This window comes from Syngnathus floridae, chromosome 7 (genome assembly GCF_059516105.1).
Source record: "Syngnathus floridae isolate MCC-2025c chromosome 7, RoL_Sflo_1.0, whole genome shotgun sequence".
NCBI classification, from domain to species: Eukaryota; Metazoa; Chordata; class Actinopteri; order Syngnathiformes; family Syngnathidae; genus Syngnathus; species Syngnathus floridae.
In genome coordinates this window covers 11,124,681-11,149,476 of record NC_142419.1, presented here as the reverse complement: position 1 = coordinate 11,149,476, position 24,796 = coordinate 11,124,681, and the positions used below count along the sequence as shown (strand labels likewise).

The 24,796-nt window shown below is 40.5% G+C and overlaps 3 protein-coding genes across 4 annotated transcripts; 2 read left to right on the top strand and 1 right to left on the bottom strand.

Moving 5' to 3' along the window:
• Nucleotides 1–134: 134 nt before the first annotated feature.
• Nucleotides 135–9,107, top strand: farsb (phenylalanyl-tRNA synthetase subunit beta). Of its 2 annotated transcripts, none has more exons than XM_088380448.1 (18): nt 135–325; nt 857–912; nt 1,219–1,373; nt 1,486–1,558; nt 1,644–1,759; nt 2,243–2,393; nt 2,474–2,582; nt 3,171–3,241; nt 3,318–3,379; nt 3,558–3,609; nt 3,691–3,752; nt 3,931–4,138; nt 4,223–4,303; nt 4,397–4,489; nt 4,585–4,702; nt 5,423–5,575; nt 7,509–7,656; nt 7,955–9,107. In XM_088380448.1, the coding sequence occupies exons 1-18, from the start codon at nt 268–270 to the stop codon at nt 8,712–8,714; spliced, it is 2,526 nt and encodes an 841-aa protein (XP_088236574.1). In that variant the 5' UTR covers nt 135–267; the 3' UTR covers nt 8,715–9,107. The 2 variants fall into 2 exon arrangements, 1 of the variants encoding a protein (XP_088236574.1); XR_015859376.1 differs by having other exon boundaries at nt 196–325; nt 7,509–7,713; nt 7,955–8,079.
• A 541-nt stretch (nt 9,108–9,648) lies between these two features.
• On the bottom strand, nt 9,649–19,351 carry sgpp2 (sphingosine-1-phosphate phosphatase 2). Its single transcript, XM_088380452.1, has 5 exons — nt 19,041–19,351; nt 18,143–18,304; nt 12,850–13,029; nt 11,343–11,432; nt 9,649–10,672 (listed from the first exon to the last, which is right to left on the bottom strand). Exons 1-5 carry the CDS (start codon nt 19,263–19,265, stop codon nt 10,130–10,132), a joined length of 1,200 nt encoding a protein of 399 aa, XP_088236578.1. The 5' UTR covers nt 19,266–19,351; the 3' UTR covers nt 9,649–10,129.
• A 2,105-nt stretch (nt 19,352–21,456) lies between these two features.
• On the top strand, nt 21,457–24,049 carry rnf228 (ring finger protein 228). Its single transcript, XM_088381161.1, has one exon. The coding sequence runs from the start codon at nt 21,825–21,827 to the stop codon at nt 22,599–22,601; it is 777 nt and encodes a 258-aa protein (XP_088237287.1). The 5' UTR covers nt 21,457–21,824; the 3' UTR covers nt 22,602–24,049.
• Nucleotides 24,050–24,796: the final 747 nt, after the last annotated feature.

The window sequence follows — 24,796 nt, the reverse complement described above, 5'->3', positions numbered from 1 at the left end:
GTCCATTGTACACCCCGTACTTCGAAGCATCTAACTATTGTTAGATTTAATGCAGTGTTAAATTCCTTGAAATGATCCACTTGACAACCATCAATTTTAACAAACAGCCGTTTGTTTGTGTGGTTTGCACGTTTACCTCTTGTCGAACTGGAAATACTGGTTGATTTAAAAAGAAAAAAAAAACTGCGTGTGCAGTCAGGCACCTCTACAGGCAGCTAAAAGCCGTCTGGTTGGGTCCTACAACCGGTGCTAAGCTAACCAGAAACCATGCCGACTGTCGGTGTCAAAAGGGATCTTCTTTTTAAAGCGTTGGGAAGAACCTACAGTAAGTAACACTCGTGTCCTAATTAAACTAAAAACAACAACATTTATTTGACAGATTTTTCGATACCTAAAACATTAGCACGTATATTCTGAAGTGCAGCCGGTAGCAGCCTTCGTTAAGTGATTTTGTACTAGTCCAGAATTAGCAAATTTACAATCTATGAATATTTTACAAATCATCAAAATCTATGAATATTTTGCAAATCTTCAAAACCAATGGGTCTTTATTGATGGCCCACAGCCACGTTGTTTCACTACTTTGTTGTGTTGTTTTTTGAGGATGTCAACGTCATTGCGTCATCCTCGGGCATCTTGCGTTGCATGTCAAACTTGACACGTTGAACATGCTGTTTGAAAAGTAAAAAGAATGTTGGACGCGATGTTATGTAAAGATTTATTTTCAAAATAAAATAGCTGAAAATCGCAATGACGTACATTGTGAACATTTGTTTTTCATGTTGATATTCACCCTAAAGAAAATGTACGGATTACCACCGTTTTAACATTGATGCCTGGCCTTCTCTTCTTTTAGCTGATGAGGAGTTCGACGAATTGTGTTTTGAATTTGGACTGGAGCTAGATGAAATCGTAAGTAGTTGATTTGCACCTACTTAGTTTGCTACTGTGTGATTTTTTTAAATTTTTTTTTGTATAGTTAGTTCTTCCACAGCCAAAAAAATCAAATTATAACTATAGGTGTATCGATAAATTTGATGGCTTCGATACTCAAGCAACAGTTTCCTGAAATCATCCAAAATCATGTTTGTTTGTAGCAATCATCTTAACCAAAAGTGCAGCTTTAAAGTGTTCAGGTTTCACATTGGCAAAGGTGTGTAGAGTTCTTTGAATTGAACTCTGACATGTATCTAAAGTGTGTTTCTGATTGTAATGCAGACCTCAGAAAAGGAGATAATTAGCCGTGAGCAGGGTGATGTCAAGGCAGCAGGAGCATCTGATGTTATCCTTTACAAGATCGATGTACCAGCAAACCGCTATGACCTTCTATGTTTGGAAGGTTTGGTTCGTGGGCTGCAGGTCTTCAAGAACAAGTAAGACTTTGTCCAGCAGAATTGTCATGTGGATGAACATTGTTTTATTTTCTTGTATACTAGTCAAAAGTTGTTTTTCAGTGTGCACCAATGATATATTTTTTTTGTCCAGGATGGAGGCTCCTCGGTACAAACGTGTCAGCCCTATCAGTGGGAAGCCTCAGAAGCTCATTATCACCAAGGAGGTGGGTTGCGATACTCCATAATTTTTATACAATGATTCAAATAGCTTTGCATGGGTCCTAAGTTGCATGTTATTGTCATGTGCAGACAGCAGCAGTGCGTCCCTATGCTGTGGCAGCAGTTTTGAGGAACATCACATTCACGCAGGAGCGCTATGATAGTTTCATTGAGTTGCAGGAGAAACTCCACCAGAACATCTGCAGGTGAGGTGTGCAGCAATTTCCCTGCCTATTTTCCAATTGGGCAGAAAAGCTAGTCTAGTCTGACGTGACTTATATTTTTTCAATTGTTATTTTTCAAATTGTTTATTCAAGGAATACTTACTTATGTTAAGAATGTGTTGATTCTGTGTTTAACCAACTATTGTAATTTATAACCGGGTATCAAAATTCTTACAGTAAGTGTTTGAACCTGCTCACTACTACATTAAATCAGTGTATAGCGGTGCTTTAGTGTCAAATTTTATTTTCGTTTCATCACAAGCGATTATATCCTCCATTACCTACTATTATTTGGAATGAATCAGAATTGAAAATGTTTTTCATGGCAACCCCACCACTATTAAAACAATAATAAAGTATGCATTACAGAATTAGACTGATGCTTTGAATGTCTTTACAAATTAATTAATGTCATATTTTAGTATACCATGCCACAAATGAAACTTTCTAACATTCCTTGTGTAGAAAGAGGAGCCTTGTGGCGATTGGGACTCATGACCTGAACACCATCTCAGGTCCGTTCACATACACAGCTAAACCACCTGGAGACATCAGCTTCAAGCCCCTCAATCAGACCAAAGAATACACTGCCACTCAACTCATGAGCCTTTACAAGGTTAATTAGCTGCTTAAGCATGTTGTATTCTTCCCCCCTCTTGCTTTGTTGAACTACTTTTCGTCCTCTGTTTGTCTTAGACCGACAGCCACTTGAGACATTACCTTCATATAATTGAAGACATGCCCGTGTACCCCATCATTTATGACAGCAATGGTATTGTCTTGTCGATGCCTCCCATCATCAATGGTGAGTATTTAACATTTGCAACTACTTTAATTTTCTACACATTTCAAGCATGAAAAGTATGCCAGTGCAATCGGAATCTGATTGCAAATGTCCCACAAAAAACATGCATCTCTACCTGAGTTGCCAGGAATTCGACTTATTACATAACTAGATTCCCTGGTTTATCTCGTATGTCCTGTTCAGCATCTACATGATACCTTGTAACGCACAGTTTTACTTAACACACCTTCCCTATTCCTTTTGTGTTTGAGATGAGCAAAGATGCAATGTGCTCAAAAGCCCAAAGCATGTGGTGAAATTCAACATTGAAGTATGGATTGTGCTAATTTCAAAGTATATACATTTATCATAATTGTGTGGGTGTGATTTGTGGGAATATTGATTTCCCTTGCTACACTCCAGAATACCTGCTCATTATATATATATATTTGCTGCCAATAACATTGGACTATTTTCATAAAATAAGATGCTGTAAAACACTTTTTTTTTTGTTGACTGGCGTAGCAATGTGGAAGAGTTTTAATTGGACAACAATGAAATGCATTTATTCGTTTAGCTTGAATTTCTAATTTGCCTTTGGTTTTGCAGGGGATCATTCTAAAATTACCTTAAAGACAAAGAATGTCTTTGTGGAGTGCACAGCCACGGACCTAACCAAGGTATGACAGAGTCCTCAAATAAATGTTGATGTTCATGCAGCATTGTCACAACAATTACAATGTGCCTCTTTTGCAGGCAAAGATTGTGTTGGACATGATGGTGACCATGTTCAGCGAGTATTGCTCACAGCCTTTTACGTAAGTTACAAGTGCATCATCTTGGGAAATTTAAACGTGTTATTTAGTGATGAATGGAGCTGAAAAGGTCAATTCTAATTATTCAGTCATTCATTAACCTCTACGCTCTCTTTAATGATGTCACTGCAGCTGCATCGTGAAATGTCTTTAATTTCTAATCTCTCTTGTGCTCTTTCAGTGTTGAAGAGGTTGAAGTGGTGAACGCTGATGGCACGACCAGCATATATCCAGTACTAAACTCATTACAGTTATCCTCCATGGACGCATTACATGCAGCTCCCCTCTAAATTCTCTGCTCTGCTATGTTTTAGGAACTGGCTTATAGGAAGGAGAAGCTCTCCTCCAAATTCGTCAATAATAAAGTTGGCATCAAGTAAGATATTCAATCATGTTCACAAAAAAAAAAAATATATATATATATGTTTTTTTTGTTTTGTTTATGTGATCCGTTTACCAATTCAACGTTCCAATATGTTTGCTTAAAAAAAGCCGGAGCCTGCCTTTCAGAATCTGATGGGCGACTTTTTAATTATTTTGCTTTTTCTTAAAAGTGAGTCAACGGAGAAGATCGCCCAGCTGCTAACGCGGATGTGCCTACGCTCTCAGGCAACTGGTATCGCTGATGAAATAGAAGTTGAGATCCCACCCACTCGCTCAGATGTCATCCATGCCTGTGATATCATGGAGGATGCAGCTATGGCTTTTGGCTTCAACAACATCACCCGCACAACACCACGGACTTACACAATAGCCAACCAGGTGAGCATGTTCACCGTATGTTTACTCTAACAAGTGTAATAGTAATACTATCAAATATTTGTCTTCTTCTCTGTATGATAATAGTTTCCACTGAATAAACTGACAGAGCTGTTAAGACACGACCTTGCAGCTGCTGGTTTCACAGAAGCCCTCAACTTTGCTTTGGTAAAACACGAAACAATTCACAAGCATCTTTCCCCTCACTTTAAAAAAAAAAAAAAAAAAAAGAGTGACATATTCCCTCAAATTCTCCTGTAGTGCTCCAAAGAAGATATTGCGGAGAAGCTAGGTAAGAAGATCACAGAGACCAGGGCAGTTCACATCTCTAATCCCAAAACTGCAGAATTCCAGGTGATGAACAGTTGAATTATCCACAAGAGGGCTCTCGCTCACCTTTGAAAAACTTGCAGCCCTTTTTTAATAACAATATACTGCTATTCCACCAGGTGGCGCGTACCAGCCTGCTGCCAGGCCTGTTGAAAACGATTGCAGCCAACAAGAAGATGCCTCTGCCCCTCAAGCTGTTTGAGATATCTGACGTTGTGCTGAAGGATGACACCAAAGGTAGGCGTCTCAAAGTGTGAAATCATTAACAGTCATGTTAACCAACAGCCCATGTGACTGAGAACATTTGCAAAACAGTGTAGTCTACAAACACCATAAAATGCATTCAAAGCAGTAATGGTGGGATTTATTATAATTCTTGACTAATAATTAAAAACAAATAGTAACATTACCTTTTAGTAGTGTGTGTCCTGCTCACAGGGGTGCGTACAGGTTTTTCCTTGCTCCAATAAGTCGGCAGTGAACCTTGGAAGTCATTTTATTCTCATGTGCTCCATGGAAGTCTGATGTTTGTTGCCAAAACCACATATTGCTCACAATGCATTTTTCCGGCCATTTCAAATATGGTTTTAAGTTGAATAATTATAAGAGGCAGAACATATTTTGTTGATCAATTCCTGCGGTCGACTTAGCCGAGTTAGCCACCACCACGAAGTAAAATCATACAACGCATACAAGCCTTTTTATAATGTAAAGAGGTATACTATGAGAACAATTTGAGATTGTAGATTGTACAAGAGGTACTCAACTAATTAAATTAGAAGTGGCAGTTGAATGAAGGAACACAGCTATTGATGAGGCAAAAAAAAAAAAAAAAAAAACTTTCTTCCTTAAAGCCAAGAATAATAGAATAGGGAATAGGGAAACTGTACAAATAAATGTATTTTTATATGACAGTATATAGGTATATTTAAACTTCTTGGCTATCCTAAAAAACAGATGTTGGGGCAAGGAACAGCCGACATATTTGTGCTGTGTACTACAACAAGAGTCCAGGCTTCGAAGTAATCCACGGGCTGCTAGACCGTACCATGCAACTGCTGGCGGTGAAAGCTGCCAGGGGAGACGGCTACCACATCCAAGCTGCAGACGGTAAGGACCTCTGTCTTCCGCCTACATTTAAAAAAGATGCATGTTCTGTTAAGTGAACACTTTAAATTATTCGTGGGTAAGTATAAATGATTGTTTATGCCCTGTTAGAATAAGAATAGAATAGAATAGATCTTTGTCATTGTCACATGTACAACGAAATTGTAATTGTAATTCATTATATTATATTAATTTCATACATCATACATTCATTGAAAGTCCATTGCTTCCACACACAGCCCCTCCCAGCCATTTATTGCAGCTCCCCTTGACAAGTGTGCTCCAAGGGCACACTGCAGGATATCCGCACAACAAATCAATTGGGCTCAGGTATCGAGCCGAGGGAAAGGTTGACAGAATTCAAGGAAAAGCGGCATGCTCGAGGAAACAAACAGAAAGGGTACTGTCGGGGGACTGAAGGTGCTATCAAGAATGGTCAGGAGTGAATGTAAAAATGTACAAATCAATCGGGCTCAGATATCGAGCCGAGGGAAAGGTAGACAGAATTCAAGGAAAAGCACCGTGCACGAGGAAAAAAAACAAAGGTTACTGTCGGGGGACTGAAGGTGCTATCAAGAATGGTCAAGAGTGAATGTAAAACATTTCAGAGTGGAGAAAATATGTGTCAAGCAGCAAAATTGACACGACACACATGCTTACTGCCCATCAAAGGTGCCAAGATACTCTTTGACTTTGTCACCTTGTGCACAAATCTGTCAGCAGGAGAAGGAATAGATAATTGGTCTGCTTAGCTTTAAAACAACAGTCTGGCCATCGGAAATGTCACAAAGCAATTTCTACTGTCGCCTTTACTTCCATCTTAACACACTCATACATGTGATCTAACACTAATGTAATCGTTTTGATCAATAAACATATTTGGTCATCTATTTGCAAGTATATACTGTAAGCAATGGACTTTGTAAACCCATTATCAGCCCTTGGTAGAATGCCATGTCTCTTGTGCGTGGGGATGTTGTCATAGCAACTCCTGTATCTTGTGAAATCCATCACCAATCTCTGATTGCTTGGTCGCTCTTTTTAAACACGTTGAGCCAATTGCTGGTCTTACTGTTAACGAAAGATAGCATTGGCACAAATAGGATTGTACCTTCAGTTTTGATTTACAAAAAGAAATCTTTGTGAAGGTGACAAGGTATGTAATCTAATTCTGGTTCCATGGCCCCAGAGGTATTTGCTGTAGAGCAATGAGCTGTGACATTATTTTAATAGCTTGCTGCTCAGTGATGTTGAACAAAAGACATCTACTGTACTACCCAGCCTGCCAAAGCTCTGCAGATCTAATCACCAAATAACTGCAAGGGATTCCCCTGCGCTTAGGTCTTAAGCTTTGGTTTTAAAACAGGTTAATGGAAAACTGAGCAGTAAAAAAATAATAATGTGGGGAAATGGTTGACTGATGAGGGAAAATAATGCTTGCATGAGTCTTTCTCAAATAATATGAGATGTCATTTGTCAAGCTCATCATAAACAATAGAATAACACTTCATGGCAGCATTATTGCTCTCTTGAGAATATGTTCTGTTACCTTATCCAGATACGTCAAGGTTATTGGTGTCTTTATTTCTAGTTGAATAAGAGTCACAGTGTATTCACTGGTGCGGCTTTGAACTACCAATACACCTGTAGCCTGGAATAGCGACTCTTCTCTTGCCTCTTGAAACGATGAATCAGCAAAGCTCTATGAATATGGCTCAGGCGCACTCTCTTTTGTGACAAAATAATGCAACATCATCGTTTGTGTGGGTGAATGAAATACAGTTTAAAAAAATGCTTGGCAAACTAGGGCTGTGCCACTTCATGCCAATATAATGGTCTCTATCACATCGAGCAAATCTGGAACATACCTCCTGCTACACTGGTCACGATGCCAATATTAAAATAAAAGTACAGAGTGATTACTCTCTCGTTTCAGATTCCACTTTTTTCCCCGGGCGCTGTGCAGAGATCTTTGTCCACGGGAAAAGCGTTGGACATCTCGGGGTCCTCCACCCACAAGTCATTAACAACTTTGAGCTGACCATGCCCTGCTCTGCCTTTGAGATGGACATCGAGCCTTTCCTGTGAATTCCTCTTTTTCAGCACTTATCTTATAAAATAGCATAATATGATGCCATTTCGTAAGTAGCAGAAATAGATTTTAAAGTATGCCAATGAATGAGGACAATAAAAGAACCAGCAGCAGAGTGTTGAGCCATTTTGTTTTATATATCCTTAATATTGAGCAAGTTTACGTTCACTTAAATTCACTCTCTGGTGTATGTGCGTGCGTTTGTGTCAGTCTTGCATGTGTGTTCTTTTCCACTAATTGTATGCGCCTCTATTCTAAGCTCATCCTGTTGTTGCTTTTGGTTTTTCTAGCGGCCACACGGCTGAAACACACCTCACGCATGAGGTTCCACTGCAGGAAGCTATCAAACACAAGTTCCCCGCTGAAGTAAAAGCCCGTCAAGGTGCCACCTCCTCCAAAACCGTTTTTGGAGACTTAAGCACACCCAAGGCTCTCAAAGCCCTCAATGATTTCCTGGTGGACAAAAGCTACATTGAAGGCTATGTAGCATCTCAAGCTGACGTGGCCGTCTTTGAAGCCGTCGTCTCTACTCCCTCACCGACATTGTGTCATCTCCTGCGCTGGTACAACCACATCAAATCCTTCGCTAGGGAAAGAGTTGACCTCCCTGTCGCCAACAAGCAGTTTATGCTGCCTGATACTCCTCCCACATCTACAATCAGCGACGAAGACATCGACCTCTTCGGCTCAGACAATGAAGGTGACAGCACTGAGGCAGCAAAATTGAAAGAGCAGCGGCTTGCAGAGTATGCAGCCAAGAAATCCAAGAAACCAACAGTCATTGCCAAATCCTCCATCCTTCTTGAAGTCAAACCCTGGGATGATGAGACAGACATGGTCAAGATGGAGGAGTGCGTCCGCAGTGTCAGCATGGACGGGCTGTTGTGGGGGCAGTCCAAGCTGGTCCCGGTGGGTTATGGAATCAAGAAGCTTCAAATAGGATGTGTGGTGGAGGATGATAAAGTGGGCACGGATCAGCTGGAGGAAGCAATCACTGCATTTGATGAATATGTTCAGTCTGTGGACGTGGCTGCCTTTAACAAGATCTGAATGATATAGACGCTTGGCTACACTTAGAGTTCACGCAGATAAAACAAGGATGTAGAAGAACCAGCTTCTCAGGGTGCGGTCACACTTGGCCGGTTTGTTTCAGTCCAAACGGACACTTGCGCGGTTGGTTTTGTCCAGTGTAATTGCTTCCCTATGTGCAATTCCACCTTTGAGTGATCTCAGTCTGCTTGTTTGGGTCAGATCAGTTGAGCCTATCATGCTCTTTTTTTATTATCTTTTAAAAACCTCATCATGACATCTCAGCTGGTGAAAGATTTTCTGCTTTGTGCATATTACACATCCAAATTACAAGTGTCAGCACATCCTTAACTATTCTTGTTCCAAATGTTGATGGTTTCCTATCTGAAAGCCAATAAAGCTCTTTTAACTTGAGGCAGAAGTTTCTTTTTTCTGCCCTAAGTTAAGTTGATAAGGAAAGCATGCTGTGCAGCCTTGTTTGACAGACATGCCAGCATTCCTTCAGACTTCACTGTTCACTTGAGTATTGCCGATATACTGTAGGTGATGACTTGTTGAAACTTGCAGGGTGATTAACGTAAACATCCCTCTGGATATTTTTTCTGTTAAACTGGTTCTGTTCAGCGATCTTGGCTCTTGTTCTCTACTGGAGCCACATCATAACACCGGTGTTCAAAGCATTGCAATGAGAACATCACTGGTGTGTCCATATGGTAATTAAGAACTCATATGAGATGACAACTCAGTTGCTCAACACTTAAATATGTCAACTTCCAATAGAAACACATGCTCAATGTCCTGCCACAGTGCAGTTAAATAACAATGCTGAAAATCCATCCATTTTCTTAAACGCTTTTCCTACAACAACAACAAAAAAAAAGGCAATTACAGTTGACTGATATTTGGGGGTTGACCAGGCTGGCCCAGCCCACAAATTGCAAAATTTTGAAAATAATTGACAACAATTGGAAGGCTTTATTCAGATGTCCAGATTTGTAGGACAAAAAAAACATTACAGACATTACACAAAACTGAAGTCATTTTGAAATGGCAACTTTCTAGCTTTAAATCACATTAAAGAAATTGATAAAAAAAAATTTAACCCAAAACAAGAATCTGCAAGTATGAGATGTTGCAAATTGTCCTGTTTAAGATAAATGCAACTTTGTTAGGAAACTAAATTCCCATGGGCCAAAAAAAAGATTTCGACGAATACTTTCATGAAATGGTCTTCAATTGCTCAGTAAGTTAAAAAAAAAAAAAAAAAGATTAACAAATAACATTCTCAAGAGCCCATTACAGAAAATACAAAAGTATTTATTACACTTGAGTATACATTACATTTGTCACTGCAAATGTAGATTATAAACAATTTTTGCAATTTTAGTAAAATTAAAAAAATAAAAATAGTATTTTTTTCTTCAATGTTCTATCAATCATAGACCTAGTAGAATGAAGACTCTACTGACCATTATAGTATGAACAATTCCAACAGCTGTATATGTGGCAAACTTGTTTGGTACTTCAATCTCTTTTCTCATCTTGGCACTCTGGTCATATTTTGGTACCTTGTACCACCAGTACAACAAATGTAGGCTGACTGCTTTCACAACTTGCCGAGTACCCACTAAGGCTCCGACTCCAACCAAGAAGCGGGCAGTGCCAGATGCCAATGTGTATCTTGTCAGTGTTGGTAAGGGCATGGGCAGCATTCCTTGGGGTTCAAATGTCTCCCCCAACTGTTTGTTGACCCAATATCCCACACTGCAGCCTGCCCAGACTCCAAGGATGGTGGTGGTGTCCCCCCGGGTGGTGCTGTAATGGTCCAGCTCTGGGTATGTGTAGCTGAGGAAAAGGGGCAGCAACAATGCCACGATTGGCGACACCATGCTGCTTAGCTGGAACTGGTCGAAGGCTTCCCAGTAAGGGTGGGTGAGAAACATTAACAGGGCCGAGATCAAAACACCACAGATGACATCCTAAAGGAGAAATGGTTCATTGTAAAGACGATGTGATTTAACAGGCTGCATTATTTAATTGTACTTTGAAATAATCACAATTCAAGCAAGTTTATTTTCATATCTACGCATATTTTGTCACGTAATGCCATAACCAATGTTTCAGATTAGCCCAGTAAATCCCAAGACTTGTGAAAATAAAACAGCAAAGCAAGATAACGTAAGTACAATTATTGACAGTTTGAAAAATGTAAACGCATCAGCTTTGTGTGATTTCTGAAAAATTATGGAGAAATGATCACAGCCTCAAGGAGGTTGATAACCGATAATCGGATCCAGTTATTTTTTTGCAGTAATAGGGAAATACTAATACTGGCGTCAAATTTTGGGAAAATAGTATAAGTTATTTTTTGTTTTTTGCATTTTTGACCCCAAACCAAATATTACTTAAAGATTTTTTTAGTACCTGGGACTTTTTGTCAATTCATCCTTTGGCAACACTCGCATCCTCTTTATCATTGCCGATTATTTTTAATATCCAACATTTGAGGAGATATTTAGAGAACGGCAAATGATGGTATCTTTAAAACCTTGCCAGAAAGTTTAACTAGATGCAAATAAATAATATATTTTTCTGTGAGCTTAAATCTTTAATGCAACGTGCATGCAAATGCGAGGATGGCAAGCTCACCAAAACTGAGTGCATGCCAGTGTAGAGACGGCTCAAGCACACCATCGTCGAGAGTGTCACAGCGATCAGTAGACCCGCCTCGAACTGGAACTGGCATGAAAAAAGAAATGCAAAACATGTGAAACGGTAACTGATAAGTAGATATAAGATACAGACAGAGAAATGTGGTGTAACAGGTGTCTTGTGAAGTCATGCTTTTATCTATTACCCCTCCTCCTCCCCTCCTAAGTTTGTGATCAAATCTCCCAGCTCAAACTGACGTGCAAAGCTCTGCCACAGGTCCATTTAGGTGCATGATGTAGTGGCCATCATTAAGTGTGTGCGTCTTTACTCCTTCGTCTCTCCATCATCCATCTCTTCCTAGCCTATTCTACCTTTGGCTGCAGTTTTTGTTTGGCCTCCATTTCAATAACAGTGACAAGAGAAGCCTCATGCATTCATTTACCCCCGACTCTGTGTCTTTTCCTGTCTGGAAGCAGTTGGAAGCCTATTCACTGGAAGTTCATGAAGAGAGTTTTTTTTTACTTTCTTCAATAGCCACAAAGGATGCCAGGAACAGGAGGGGGTCACCCTGTGATTGACTGGGGTGACCTCTGACCTGTTCTGGGAAGTTGCCCTGAGGACTTCTAGTAGTCACTCAGGACCTTCTGCTACTCATCTGTAGCAATGCATGGCCTTCATTTCAGGGTGATTTCTGCTATTGAAGGTCAATTCGAAGTGCTGTGCACGTAAATGTGTTGCGCTTTTTGAGAGGATTTCTTACACCTTGAAAAAGCTCTTCACAAAATTGCGGTTATCATAATCCGATCCACAAATTACCTTCGTGGATCAAGAGTCTATGACTCCATCATCATTAAAATTATTCCAATTAAAGGATTGGCTGTCATTAAGGAAGTCCATGATTGAGCCATTGAGTGTTTTATTGACACGTTGGTGGATTTAGAGCGATAAAGAGGCGAAGGAGTCGTGAAGAGGAGGAGGCGGGAGGTTGGGATGTGGACTGACAGTCATTGACTGCACTGAGTCTATCAGGAGTCTAAACAGTAGCTTGACAAGTGCAGTTGATGGAGACTGATGGCAACTGCTGTAGGCCCCGCCCCTCCCAGCCCTTTGTCAAGCCCCTTAGTTCGGACTGTTTGATAGACAGTGAGGTTGCTTCCCATCTTCCCACTTGGCTAACATTGAGGATGCTTCCATCCACTGGTCCCATACACCCCTCCACCACAGCCATTTGTATAAATGTGTCGGTGTCCACCGACTCTGTTTTCCATGTTTAATTTTTCATCACTGCTTTTCAGTAGCTTAACAAGGGGAGATGATGATCACGTGTTGCCAAGCAACTATTGCCTATTTAAACCAAGAGGAAAAAAAGCTATACTTTGATAGACTGAATTCGAAAACCAACATGCAGCTGTTTTTCTGTTCATCTTCAAGAGAAAAAGCCCAAAAGTAAACATCTTGTATTTTTTTTTTTTTCTGTTTCTCCCTTGGTATTCATGATTCTCACCTGGATTCTGGAAGGGGCACTCAGTAACAAAGTAAATGAGATTGCTGTGGCAGCCATGGCATGGGTCGAAGGCAGCCCATATTCTGCATCAACACGCATCTCCAGCTTGACCACAGGAGGGGAAGTTGGACGGGGCAACTTGAGCACGTCCTTCATTACCTGGCCGATGTACATCACCAGCTGTAAGTGAGGAAATACATACTTCTTAGTCCGAGTGGTGTTAAATTCATGGATGGATCTTTGTTGTGGATAGCGATAGCATGGAAAAACTTAACATATGCTGCTTTTTTCATTTTGACAGATATTCATTGTAATTTGAACTATTGTTGAACTGCATTTCTTTAAGAGATCTGTTTGAATGCGTCAATAAGTTACAGCAATAACTCAATATATGCGTGGTTCTATACCAAAACATCATAAAACAATAATACTATTGGTTAGGCAATCTAAACTCCAAATTTTGATACAGCTCTTGTATTGGATATCATCATCTGATGCAAGTGGTCAATGTTTGGCTAGTTAGTGTATAACAATAATGCTAATGCATTTCCACATCACTGCAAAATTCAACCGCATATGGGAAAGTACTAAATGTAGCCATCAAAATCATGGCAATTGCATAGGTCTACCTAATTGGAGTGTCTGATGATCCTCATACCAGTGAAACAGATATTGATCGCCATAATTGTGAAATCCAGTCGCGGCCCAGATTGGATGGTTCGGCGGGCCAATTAATAATCACTGCTGTTTACTATATTCAATTTCCTGCAACTTTCATAGATTCATAAAATTATGCAGACGAAATTTTCCCGCTCTTAAATAACAGTAATAGAAGCTGTAAAATTCAAGATGAAATAACTGAACAATAAAGCTAAAAATCCTATTCAGGCCATGTTCTTAAACTAAGCACGCACTCATGAATGAGTGATTACAATGTCAACATAAGAAGAGATGGGATAAACCATAAGCACTGTAGTCAAATACTACCAAAAAAGACACTGAATTAAGGAGTAGAAGTCCGAGTTTGAGTTCAGAGTTCAGCCATATTCGATGCTGACACAAAGACACAAATAGTGCAAGGTATTTGTGTGCACAGGCTGGTGTAAGTACATTTGGCCTTCCAAATGTGCCATCTCCTCACTTCTTTCTTCCTCAGGTGCCCTTAGAGGAGCAGCCTACTCAACTCGGTTTTATTTAAAGCTCTGCCTTTTTATATTTAATGAATGGCTGACACTGAGGGACAGTGATGCAATGTGCGCAGTGAGGGCACATAGTATTTATGTGAGGGTTTAAAGGAGGAAAGTAGAAAGGTTGTTATTACCAGCTATGCTAAAAATGTCATCAGTAAATGCTTGTTGCTATGGAAAAGTCTACCGATTTTGCAGGATTACTAAAGAGAGAAAAATAGAGGCTGATATCATCTTAAAAAAAAGCTGCGAACATAAGCATCAATGACAATTAGAAATTATTGTGATAGTAGGAAGTTAATAAATATGGGGCTTGACTTTTTCTGGGGACAATTTCTGCATTGTTTCTGCTGTCAACATCACAACTATAGATCCCAGACAGGTATGACAATTAATGCCCTTGATAGCCTAATTAAAGAAAAAAATCGCTCATTCACCGAGATGCTTTATTATTGGAGCTATTTATGTGCTGTGAAATATTAATGTTACATTTTTTTATCATGAAGACATTCAAATATTTATAAAGATATAACAGAATGATGATAAAAATAAATAACACTTTACCCCCCCAAAAAACCTTCACAAATGCTCATTTGCAATTTAGGATTTCCAATCATTTCAATCAACCATACTATCAATCACCACTAGAGTTGTAAAATTAAAATGAGTTGTAGCCCAATACTAATATAAATGATTGCATATTTGGTTAAGTCTCCTGATTAGGCAACTTTATGAAGAAAAAAATATTTTTTACGGTTCTCAGCGATTCTCCAACTGAAATGTTTGTACCCGAATGGATAGTTGCAATTTTATTGTGCAAATAGCAGGATTTCTCAGTCGCTCATTAATGGAAAAAAAAGAAATTGCTAAATTTAGGTGTGCAAACCCTCTTCCATCCTCCCCATTTTGTTGTCACACCAAAAAGTAGTTATTCTATTCCACGCCAATATTTATAACAACACAACACCTACTCACCAACACACAACTGGTCCCATGAAATGGTCAGTAAACAGAGGCCAGGCAATGTTGAGCCCATTAAGCATGCCTGACCTCATCTATTCACCGTGGCTGTATTCACACAACAGCACATACTGTGTGCACAGTCATCCTTTACAACTCCCCCTCCCTGCATTCAAACAATGCAGCCCGAGTGCATGCATGATATGATACCCCCACTCTGCCCCTTTCCACCCACCAGCGACCGGCCGACCCACATCACGTTCCGCTACGTAATGCCACCAAGCCGGTCTCACTGGTGCCTTTGTAGAAGTGAAGACAGTTCAAGACACAGGGGAGTGTGTCCATGTGTGTGATTTCTGATTGGGGTCAGTGTAGAGTTGGACTTTGATCTGTCAACATCAGGAAGCGAGCGAGGGAAGAAGAGTGTGTGTTCCCTTAGAGTCAAGAAAACTCTCACACAGTGTCTTGCTCCAGAAACACACCGTTTGTACATGATCTGGCTATTGGTGCTTTCCATCCATCCATCCATCCATCCATCTTCTTCCGCTTATCCGGGGTCGGGTCGCGGGGGCAGCAGCTTTAGGAGGGACTCCCAGACTTCCCTCTCCCCAGCCACTTCATCCAGCTCATCCCGGGGGATCCCAAGGCGTTCCCAGGCCAGCTGAGAGACATAGTCTCTCCAGCGCGTCCTGGGTCGTCCCCGGGGTCTCCTACCGGTGGGACATGCCCGGAACACCTCCCCAGGGAGGCGTCCAGGAGGCATCCTGATAAGATGCCCGAGCCACCTCATCTGGCTCCTCTCAACGTGGAGGAGTAGCGACTCTACTTGGTGCTTTCCCATTGGCAAAAGCTGGAGTGTTTTAAGATCAGGTCACCATGGGTTCCAAGTGTTCTGTGCCATGTGGTTGTTGCATTTGAGACTCTTACATTTGCCATCAGTTGAGAAAAATACTTGAATAAAATGACATAAGTAAGAAAAGAAGAACTGAAAAAGAAATCCTGCTTATTATATTTTAGATCAAAGTTCACAGCAGCTCTGAGTGAATGCAATAATTGCAATTTTTTATCGTCTGTATGACTTGAGCTAGAGTTTACTATTAAATCAGTACATAACATATCTCAAGTATATCGTGCATTGGGAAGGGTGTGAAAATAAAAGAAGGGCTTAATGAATAAAGTAATGCTAGCTTCATCCTTCCCCTTTTTGATTTGCTGTTTGCCTAAATAACAAAATCTGCATTGCCTGTTTTTCGTCGGATTGAACCTGACCGAATAAGTAAATGAACTTCAACCTGATCTTATATTGCTTTGACTGACTCTTAAAATTAAGACTTACATATAATGTATTTTCTTCCCCAAAGGGTTGTATTAATAATTAATAAGAAAAATAGCACACTGAAATGCACTGTCATTTAAACATACACATAGGGTGACATAATTAAAACAAATGCAATTAAACAGTTTTAGCATGCATTTTTTGCTTCAGTTAAATGGGCATTGTGGTGCTCCCTCTGGTGTGTTTGCCTTAGCCACCTGGGACCAGTATAATACATGGTCATGGTCAGAACAAATGAGAACGCCTCAGTCAGCCACACTAATATGGTATTAGTTATTCTTCATGGAGGATAACAATATATGCTTGTAAGTATTGTTATAGTACCTGTCTGATAATGAGATATACAGCCATTTGTTGAAATATCTATTGTTGTCTATTGTGTTTCGTATCATTTACTACAATTAAGCTCAAACAGCGCAGTCATTGTGTGATTTCAATAGATTTCTTTAACCACAGTTACCCGACAAACTATTATGCATCTTCCAACGTTTGTTTGTGCACACAGTGTATAGCCATAAAATGCATAAATGCATTTCATTTGTTAGCCTGAGTTGTTTTTAATTCGGGGGGACACAGGAACAGCATAACACAAAGACCCCCGTGAACATTGCATTAGTCTATAAGCACAATGGTGGGTCGTTGTTAGATGTGCATGGTGATGCGCCCCCGGGGATGACAGTCCAAATGGTCTACCCCAAGTGAGAGAAAGCACAGGCCAGTGATGATGCCTATAAAACACTCTGCTGGTATACACCAAGGGGAGGAGAACACAAGGGAAAACTGGTAATGGCTAACTAGAGGGAGGAGAATTAGTGTGTTTAGCCGATGAGATGAAGAGAGGGTACATGCTTGTGTGTGTGTTTGCACGTGAGTGTGTGTGTTTGTGTGTAGGAGAAGAGTTCACGCAGGGGCCTAGTGTAGCCAGGATGGCAAAAAGAATGCTAGGTCCTACCCTTCGGGGGCAAAACAAGGGGTTCAGTCTCAGGGCACCCGCTCAGGGCTCGAGGCAGGGACGCAAAGGGCAGAAAAACACACTTCCTGTCACATACTAGTTTCACTCTCCAAAATGTCAAAAGCTCTTTTTCAAGCTCCAATACCATTGGAGGCTCACTAGTGTTGTGACATGTTCTAATCGGGAAAACATCTGAAAACAAGGTAAAGGCCTTTTCCTTCAGATGTCCTCATATGTGACCTCTCAGTCAGGGGCCTGATCAGTCTGGCCCCAGTGGACCCTGGCCTGGGGATATATGGACATGCATAGTGTCATAGACAGGTCACTGGAGGGGGAAGAAGGATGAAAGGAGGTTGACGGGTGGTGAAAAGAGGGAGACGGGAGTGCAAAGAGAAGAGAGGATGCTTTGTGAAACTTTGGGAAATTCGACTGAAGGCATTCTGTGGACTGATATGTAGACATGCATACAACGTGTGTCAGAAAGGTTTTAGGGCTGGTGCCACACCACAGATATGTATACCCAGATATAGTTTGTATTTTCAAGAGCTACAGAGTATCCTTGAAGAGTCTATTTCCAGGAGAATATTTTCAGACACTGGTCCTGTTACTTTTTTGACGCACTGTCCAACCACAATGACCATATGTACAATCTAATATTGTATTGAGCCATACCAAATATAATGCATCTGGGAACATTTTAAAAAATCTATTTGGATAAAACTGTGAGAAAGGTAATAATTTAACAATATTTGTATGACTGTTTGGCATGGTGTAGAAGTACAGTACTGAAGGCTGTTCCTAATGATTGACACATATAACTGAGTGAGGTAATCATGTACATATTGTATTTTGACTCACAGTCCACATGTTAATGAGGCGTCGACAGAGGAAGGGGTCCAGGCACCAATGTATACATGGCAGGCAGGTGATGTAAAAGACTTCGTCACCAAGGCCAGCCGAGAACAAAAAAAGGAAGTGCAGCAGTCGGTTCCTCACTTCGTATGCAGGTGTGCTGCAGTTCTGGGATACAATAAACAGCAATGAATGTGACATTGGGTCAGCCAATCGCTTAAAGGCTGTATCTCATCTTTTTACCCCTTATATTTGGAGTCTTATAAGGCTTATAAGACTCCAAATCTCAGTCAGAAGCTCACATTATTAAAAAAAAAAAAAAAGAAAAACGTTGAATAATGCACCTACAAAGCAATAAGAAATAAATGGATGTTTTTAAATGTAAGAAGTAAAAGTTAAAAAGTCATCGAAAAATAAATATTTAAGTACAGATACCTAACAAATGTACTAATGTATACATTACCTAAGTACTGTACCGTATTTGTATTTAGTTGCTTGACAGTCACCACTACTGATAATTGGTCATGTTGACAGTCAGTCAAGTTTAGTATAAGGATGAGGTTTTCTGAGTCAAATTCAACAAATGCATTTCTAAGAAGCACTTGTTGGCCATTTAATTACTTTGACACTTCATTACTACAAATCCACAACGTACAAACAAAAAGGCAAGTCAGCCAGGCAAATGCAAACACTTGTCTCTGTGCAGATGAGGACCAGGTTGCAAACAGAAAAAGCAAGACTAACAAGAAAAGCCAGTCAGTGTTTGATTAACAATTCGTGATAAATAGAAATTGGACTGTTTTCCTGTTTCCTGACCTAACATAATTGCATGAGAGCTGCATTTGAATGGTTTTTTTTTCTGGCTTAACAAATAGCTCGGCTCTAGGAGCATTCATTGACGTACGTTTTTCTCGTATTTATAGTTGGAATTGCTGTCCTGGTGGTCCAATGTCGTCTTACGTAAACCACGTGATTGGTGAATATGGTCGGACGTTCCAGCATGCGCCATCCTTCGACTTTGACGCGTCGCTCGGGCAAGGTAAAGTCCACATCGTCTCTGGAAAGCGGCCACAAGCTCCGAGTCCTGAAGGTAAACCAGGGCCTCCAGTTTGGCCGGTGAACAGATCATGTGCTCAAATGTGTTAAAAGTTGCAACACCTGACTGAAGTAAGAGCTGCACCGCGCACGGGGTGCGGCTGCTGGAAGTCAGGTGCGCGCGGCTGGGCGGTGCTAGGCGGATTTGGGAAGTACCTGTAATCATGAGTGGTTGGAAACTTTGGACCGACCTTTATTCAAATGTCTGGGAGTGTTTAATGTGTGTGCGACAAGTTGACACTCTTCCTGCTCCGGCAGTCTATTTTATTTTGTTATACAATAGTGATATTAAAACAGTTGAGTACAAAGTGCAAATGGAAATTTACTGTTAAATATTTGGAATCCTCTTACCATAACTTGGTGCGTATGTACATGAATAGACTTTTCTGCGCACGAGCGGAAGCCATTCTAACTCCACACAAAAAGATTTTTCTCACCATAAATGCTAATTGATGGAATTTTCCCAAGTTTTCCAAGTAAATAGCAGAGAGAAAAACTACTCTTATCCCACACCACAGCCAGGATAATCAACAATCGGGTCTTTGCTGACTTGATTCAGAACGGGCGACTCGTGGTCAAAATTGGCGTGTAATGTACTGGACTTTATATAAAAAAAGGCCATCAATCAAAATTCTGTTTGCAAGGATCAGAAAACAGAAAATAATTCTTGTCAACTGATCCAGAAAAATAATATTTCCTTTTACACTGCCGATGGAATAAAAACGTTTTCAAAACCGTTAAAAACAATTCACCATTAAAGGCTGTGTATATAAAACAGACTGACTTTGAATGTAGACTGTTCCCTTTAAACTTACATGCCAAATAAAAGTGTCTAGCCTACAGCGTGTTGGGTCTTGCTGAGAAATATGAGCATGTCATCATCAATACACCCTTGAGACAGTCAAGCAAATGCAGTGAACCTCAAATCAATTTATTTATAGAGCACTAAAAAAATACAGATGAAACAAAGTGCTGTACATAAAGATTGCGTTTGGAAAAACACAGCAATAAAATGATAATCATAAATTAATCATTAATAACTACATATTCTCTAACAAAAAAAATACCTATCCATTTTCATAACGGCTTGTCCTCACTGGGGTCACCGGCCTATCCCAGTTGTCAAGAGGCTGGGTATACCTCTATTTGTAGTAATGAAAAATATGCTTCTTAAAAAATATTAAGCTATTCGATTACATCAAAGTACTCTTGCAGCACCTTCTCTCTGTACTTAGAGCAAACTGTCACGGTTGATTATTGGCTGCCTGCTGTTCCACCAGTGGCCTGTTGGTGGTCTCAAAATGTATGAAGTTGAAGTCACAATCCCCAGAGAAAGAAAAACAGGCGATTGAGTTTTATTCAATCTTATTCACAGTTTAACATGTTGTGACCGTTGGTCAGTATGAGGGCGGCAGGATGCTGAAAATGTAATTTCGCAACCAAACAAGTGCTATACAAATAAACTTGCCTTGCCTTGCAGTTTTTGTTGATGGAGTGGCTGGGATGATTACAATAAAGGAGAAAGGAATTTAAGTGAAAGTGAGTCGGAGCTACACATCAATGGGCTGTTCCCAGCGCCCGGATGTGAGCATAAATTTAATAATGCAGACATACAGCTCTTCTAATTTTGCCTGGATGATAAATTGCTTAAAATGCTAATGTTCACTGTGTCACACCAGGATTGTACATACTAATCTGTCCATTATGACCCCAAAACAGCCGATAAAGGATTTACACAATGTAATTTGTCATAAATGTCTTCTATTTGAAAGCAAAAGCGGATTTATAAGGGAACTAGTAAGTAGTCTAACCTATTTCATGCTTGACAAATAAATTAAGTGTTGCCACTCTTTACAATCATGTCACATGTAAATTTGCTCATGTGAAACCGTTTGTGTTAACATAAATAGGAATTGTATGTGAATTACTATAATTGTGGAAAGCAAAACATGATACACATGAGGATTAAATTGTTTTGCAAGAGACCTACAGTGAGTGGATTGCACAGTGTGTATACTTCCAGATTATGATCTAGTCGACAGTAGTGGCCAGATGGCAACCGAGAAAGGCGTACACACATTTTAATTAAGAATATATTTTCAGGGATTAATTGTTTTCCAGTGTTACAATATGATTGCTTTTGACTGGGATCTGCAAACTTCCTAAAAGAAATCACCACCACTACATTTTATCCTCCCTACAGAGCATTTTGTGTCGAAGTCGAGTTGAAGGCGTCATTTTTACAGGAACTCTCCAAATCGACGCGGAACAAACGTTGAATGTGACTCGCAACCTCGGTCAACACTGTGACCCATCATGATGGGGAAATATATCTCAGTGCAGCATTCTCATTAGTTCTCACACAGGAGGACGAAATTGGGACATTGAGCAGCACCCCGAGCTTTCAGATCCGATCGGCCGACGCCCTGCACGCTCTGCGTTAAGGATGATAAAGCAGCCACGGTACAGTTTGCGGTAATGATGGCGTTTCCATGAGCAGAGAGGAGAGGAGGAGATGGGGAGGGGAGGGGGAGAAGAGGATAGACGTCAGCATCTGTCCGCCAGTTCCCTTTGTGTTCAACGGAGAATGTGAATGGCGAAAGATGACATGGCAGAGGTAGATTTAGCATCAAACGGAGCGGATCCCCCCCTGCCGCCCCCCTCTGCGTTTCCCTACGAGGAGTACGAATGCAAAATTTGTTACAATTATTTCGACCTTGATCGCCGCGCGCCTAAGATCTTGGAGTGCCTGCACACGTTCTGCGAGGAGTGCCTCAACACTCTCCATCTCCGGGAGGAGCGGCCATGGCGCATCAGCTGCCCCGTGTGTCGCCATCGGACGCCGGTGCCAGATTATCGGATACAGAACCTGCCCAACAACACCAAGGTGACGGAGGATTTCCCTCTCTATATCGACTCCGATCCTCTGCCCCAGGACGCTTTGCCGCCGTACCCTCCCCCGCTGCACCCGGCTCTCGTCGCCCTCCGCCGGGAGGAGGCGTCGGGTGCATCCGGCAGCAGCCAAAGCCAAGCGACCCCGTCCACCACCGTGTCCACGGCCACGACCATTTCCCAAGACTCGGTTCGCTATGACAGCTGTCAGAGCTGCAAGCGAGTGGCTTTAACCACCGGCTGCGTGTGTGTGATCTTCTCCTTCCTGTCCATGCTGGTGCTGCTGTTCTTGGGCCTGATCTTTGTGAACAGTCATGGCATCCCTCCCCTCCCGGCGGGACCCATTTGCTTATCGGTGGCCAGCATTCTAGCCATGTTCTCCGTGGTGGTCACGTGGCTCATGTGCTGGCTCAAATACAGACCGGACCATGAGACTGGCCGCTCATCTAGCACCGGTAACTCTCGAAGAAACGCCTGAGCTGGCTGCTTTGGACTGTCCACGCGAGCTTGCCTGGCTGTGTTGTGATGTACAGACTGATGTTCCCCCTTTACCTTTTCTAAGGTTTAAAGTCATCCCAAATTGCCTTCTAGCAGTATAGGAACTCCCCAAAGGCCTTTGCGTATTGGAGCAAGTGGCCATCTTGACCCTCAATCATCTTTTCCTCAACTTGGAATGACTTGATCATGAATTTGGACTGATGGCTTCAGCGGATGTGTCTGATTCGGCGACTGAATGTGTGGTGCTTCTTTCCAGCCGAACATCTCTAACTGGTTACATAATATCCATTTTGACATCACCTACTGTATGATAATTGCCCATTGCAAACAAGTGAGCTTTATTGGTTGGCTGTTATGAGCTCTTTATGCACTCTTTTCACCTCCTCCAGCTTGAGTAACTGTTGCTGCAGGATGACACTGTTTCCCTTTTTTCTCAATGAAAGCTGTACCTGCAGGGTTTCCTATTTTTGGTAAAGATTAAAAGGATGCACTCAGCGATATATTTTTTTTCACTCTGTGTTTGTCTATGTGCACGATAGGCTACTGAAGTCAGTCCCATGCTTTGTGATTCCGCTTTTTTAACGACGGGGACGTGTGTGTCTCTGACTCTTGTGCCTCAGCTTGTTGCTGAATGAAGCAACCATTACTGCAATCATCTATGTGATGTGCAGTCCCACTGCAACAAAGCATCCACGAAAAGAGTAGGCTTATATATTGGAGCATTTTGTTTTTAAAAACTTTGCAACATGGTGTTTCTTCACAACCTATTTATTTTTTGGGTTTTGAGATTTTCCTGTAGTTCATTCTTCTAGTCAAAACACTAGCAATGTACTTTAACTTACATATCCTGGAAAGGTCTGTTGGAAATTTTACAGACATCTGTACTTTAAATAGTTGCTAACACAATCAGCTATGGAATATGGCACTCAATATTTTCAATATTTAAGTATGAGGCACAGTATACAGGAAGTACAGGGTACTTCCTCGAATTTAATAGGTGGAACACAGAGAGCAAATATGGAGTGTAATCATATGGACACAAAAGTGTTTTAATATAGCAGTTGTTTCCCCTGCCGGGCAAAATCCCAACCTTCTGAAATTTCCATGAGACACAGATAAAAATCAAACTGAATTCTTGAAAGCTCCACATCCCAGTCCAATATTGATTTCAATTGTCCTGCTTAACCTTCTCCCAACTCTATACCAATGAAGCACTTTCCCCTTTTTTTTCGATAAGTAATGGGGTACATTTTCAAATGTTAGCATATTGTATTTATTTCCGAGGACCTAGAAGCTATTGTTGGCTTTTTTTGAGACTATGTAGTTGTTGTCAAAGTACCAAATGTATTTGCACAAAGAAATGCTCTTTATGTTCTGTTTTGCAAACATAAATACATTTCAATAATAAAGCAAACGGAAATATAGACAGCATTGTTTACAGTGTGTTAATTGTATTTGTTTTCCATTCTATTTATTTATTTATTTATTTATTTATTTATTTATTTATTTATTTATTTATTCTTACAGCTACAATGTCAAGAGGTGTGCTCTGATAACTGACCAAGATTAAAAAAAAAAAAAACTGACCAAGATTCACTTGACAGATTAAAATTCCTCATGTGTATCAAACACGCCCTCTAGCGGACAATTTGATACTGCACGAATAATGCATACTGCGTGTCAGTATTTATATATATATATATATATATATATATATATATATATATATATATATATATATATATATATATATATATATATATATATATATATATATATATATATATATATATATATATGTGTGTGTGTAATTTTAGTCGAATCTAATGTTAAGTTAGCTAATGCCAAATAGTTGCAAAACATGCACGCCTCTTACATTTAAACCAGCACACAAAAACGGGAATTTCCCCAGTTTGTTGTTACTCCAAGTAAAAGCAAGTAAACAAGTCTCATGTCCAGAAGCACAGTGAGCCAAGCTGTATCTATCAATTCGATACACTCCACTGATTTCTGTGAAATGGATAAGGGTGTCTTTGAATATTATCCATGACCAAATGCCAGGCATGTTAAAAAAGGAAAGAGAGAGGGGGAGAAAAACAGCCACCCGTTTGTGACTATAACTAATATGCCTGTCAATCAACAACTTGGATTCCATAAAAATTATATCCAAGTCTC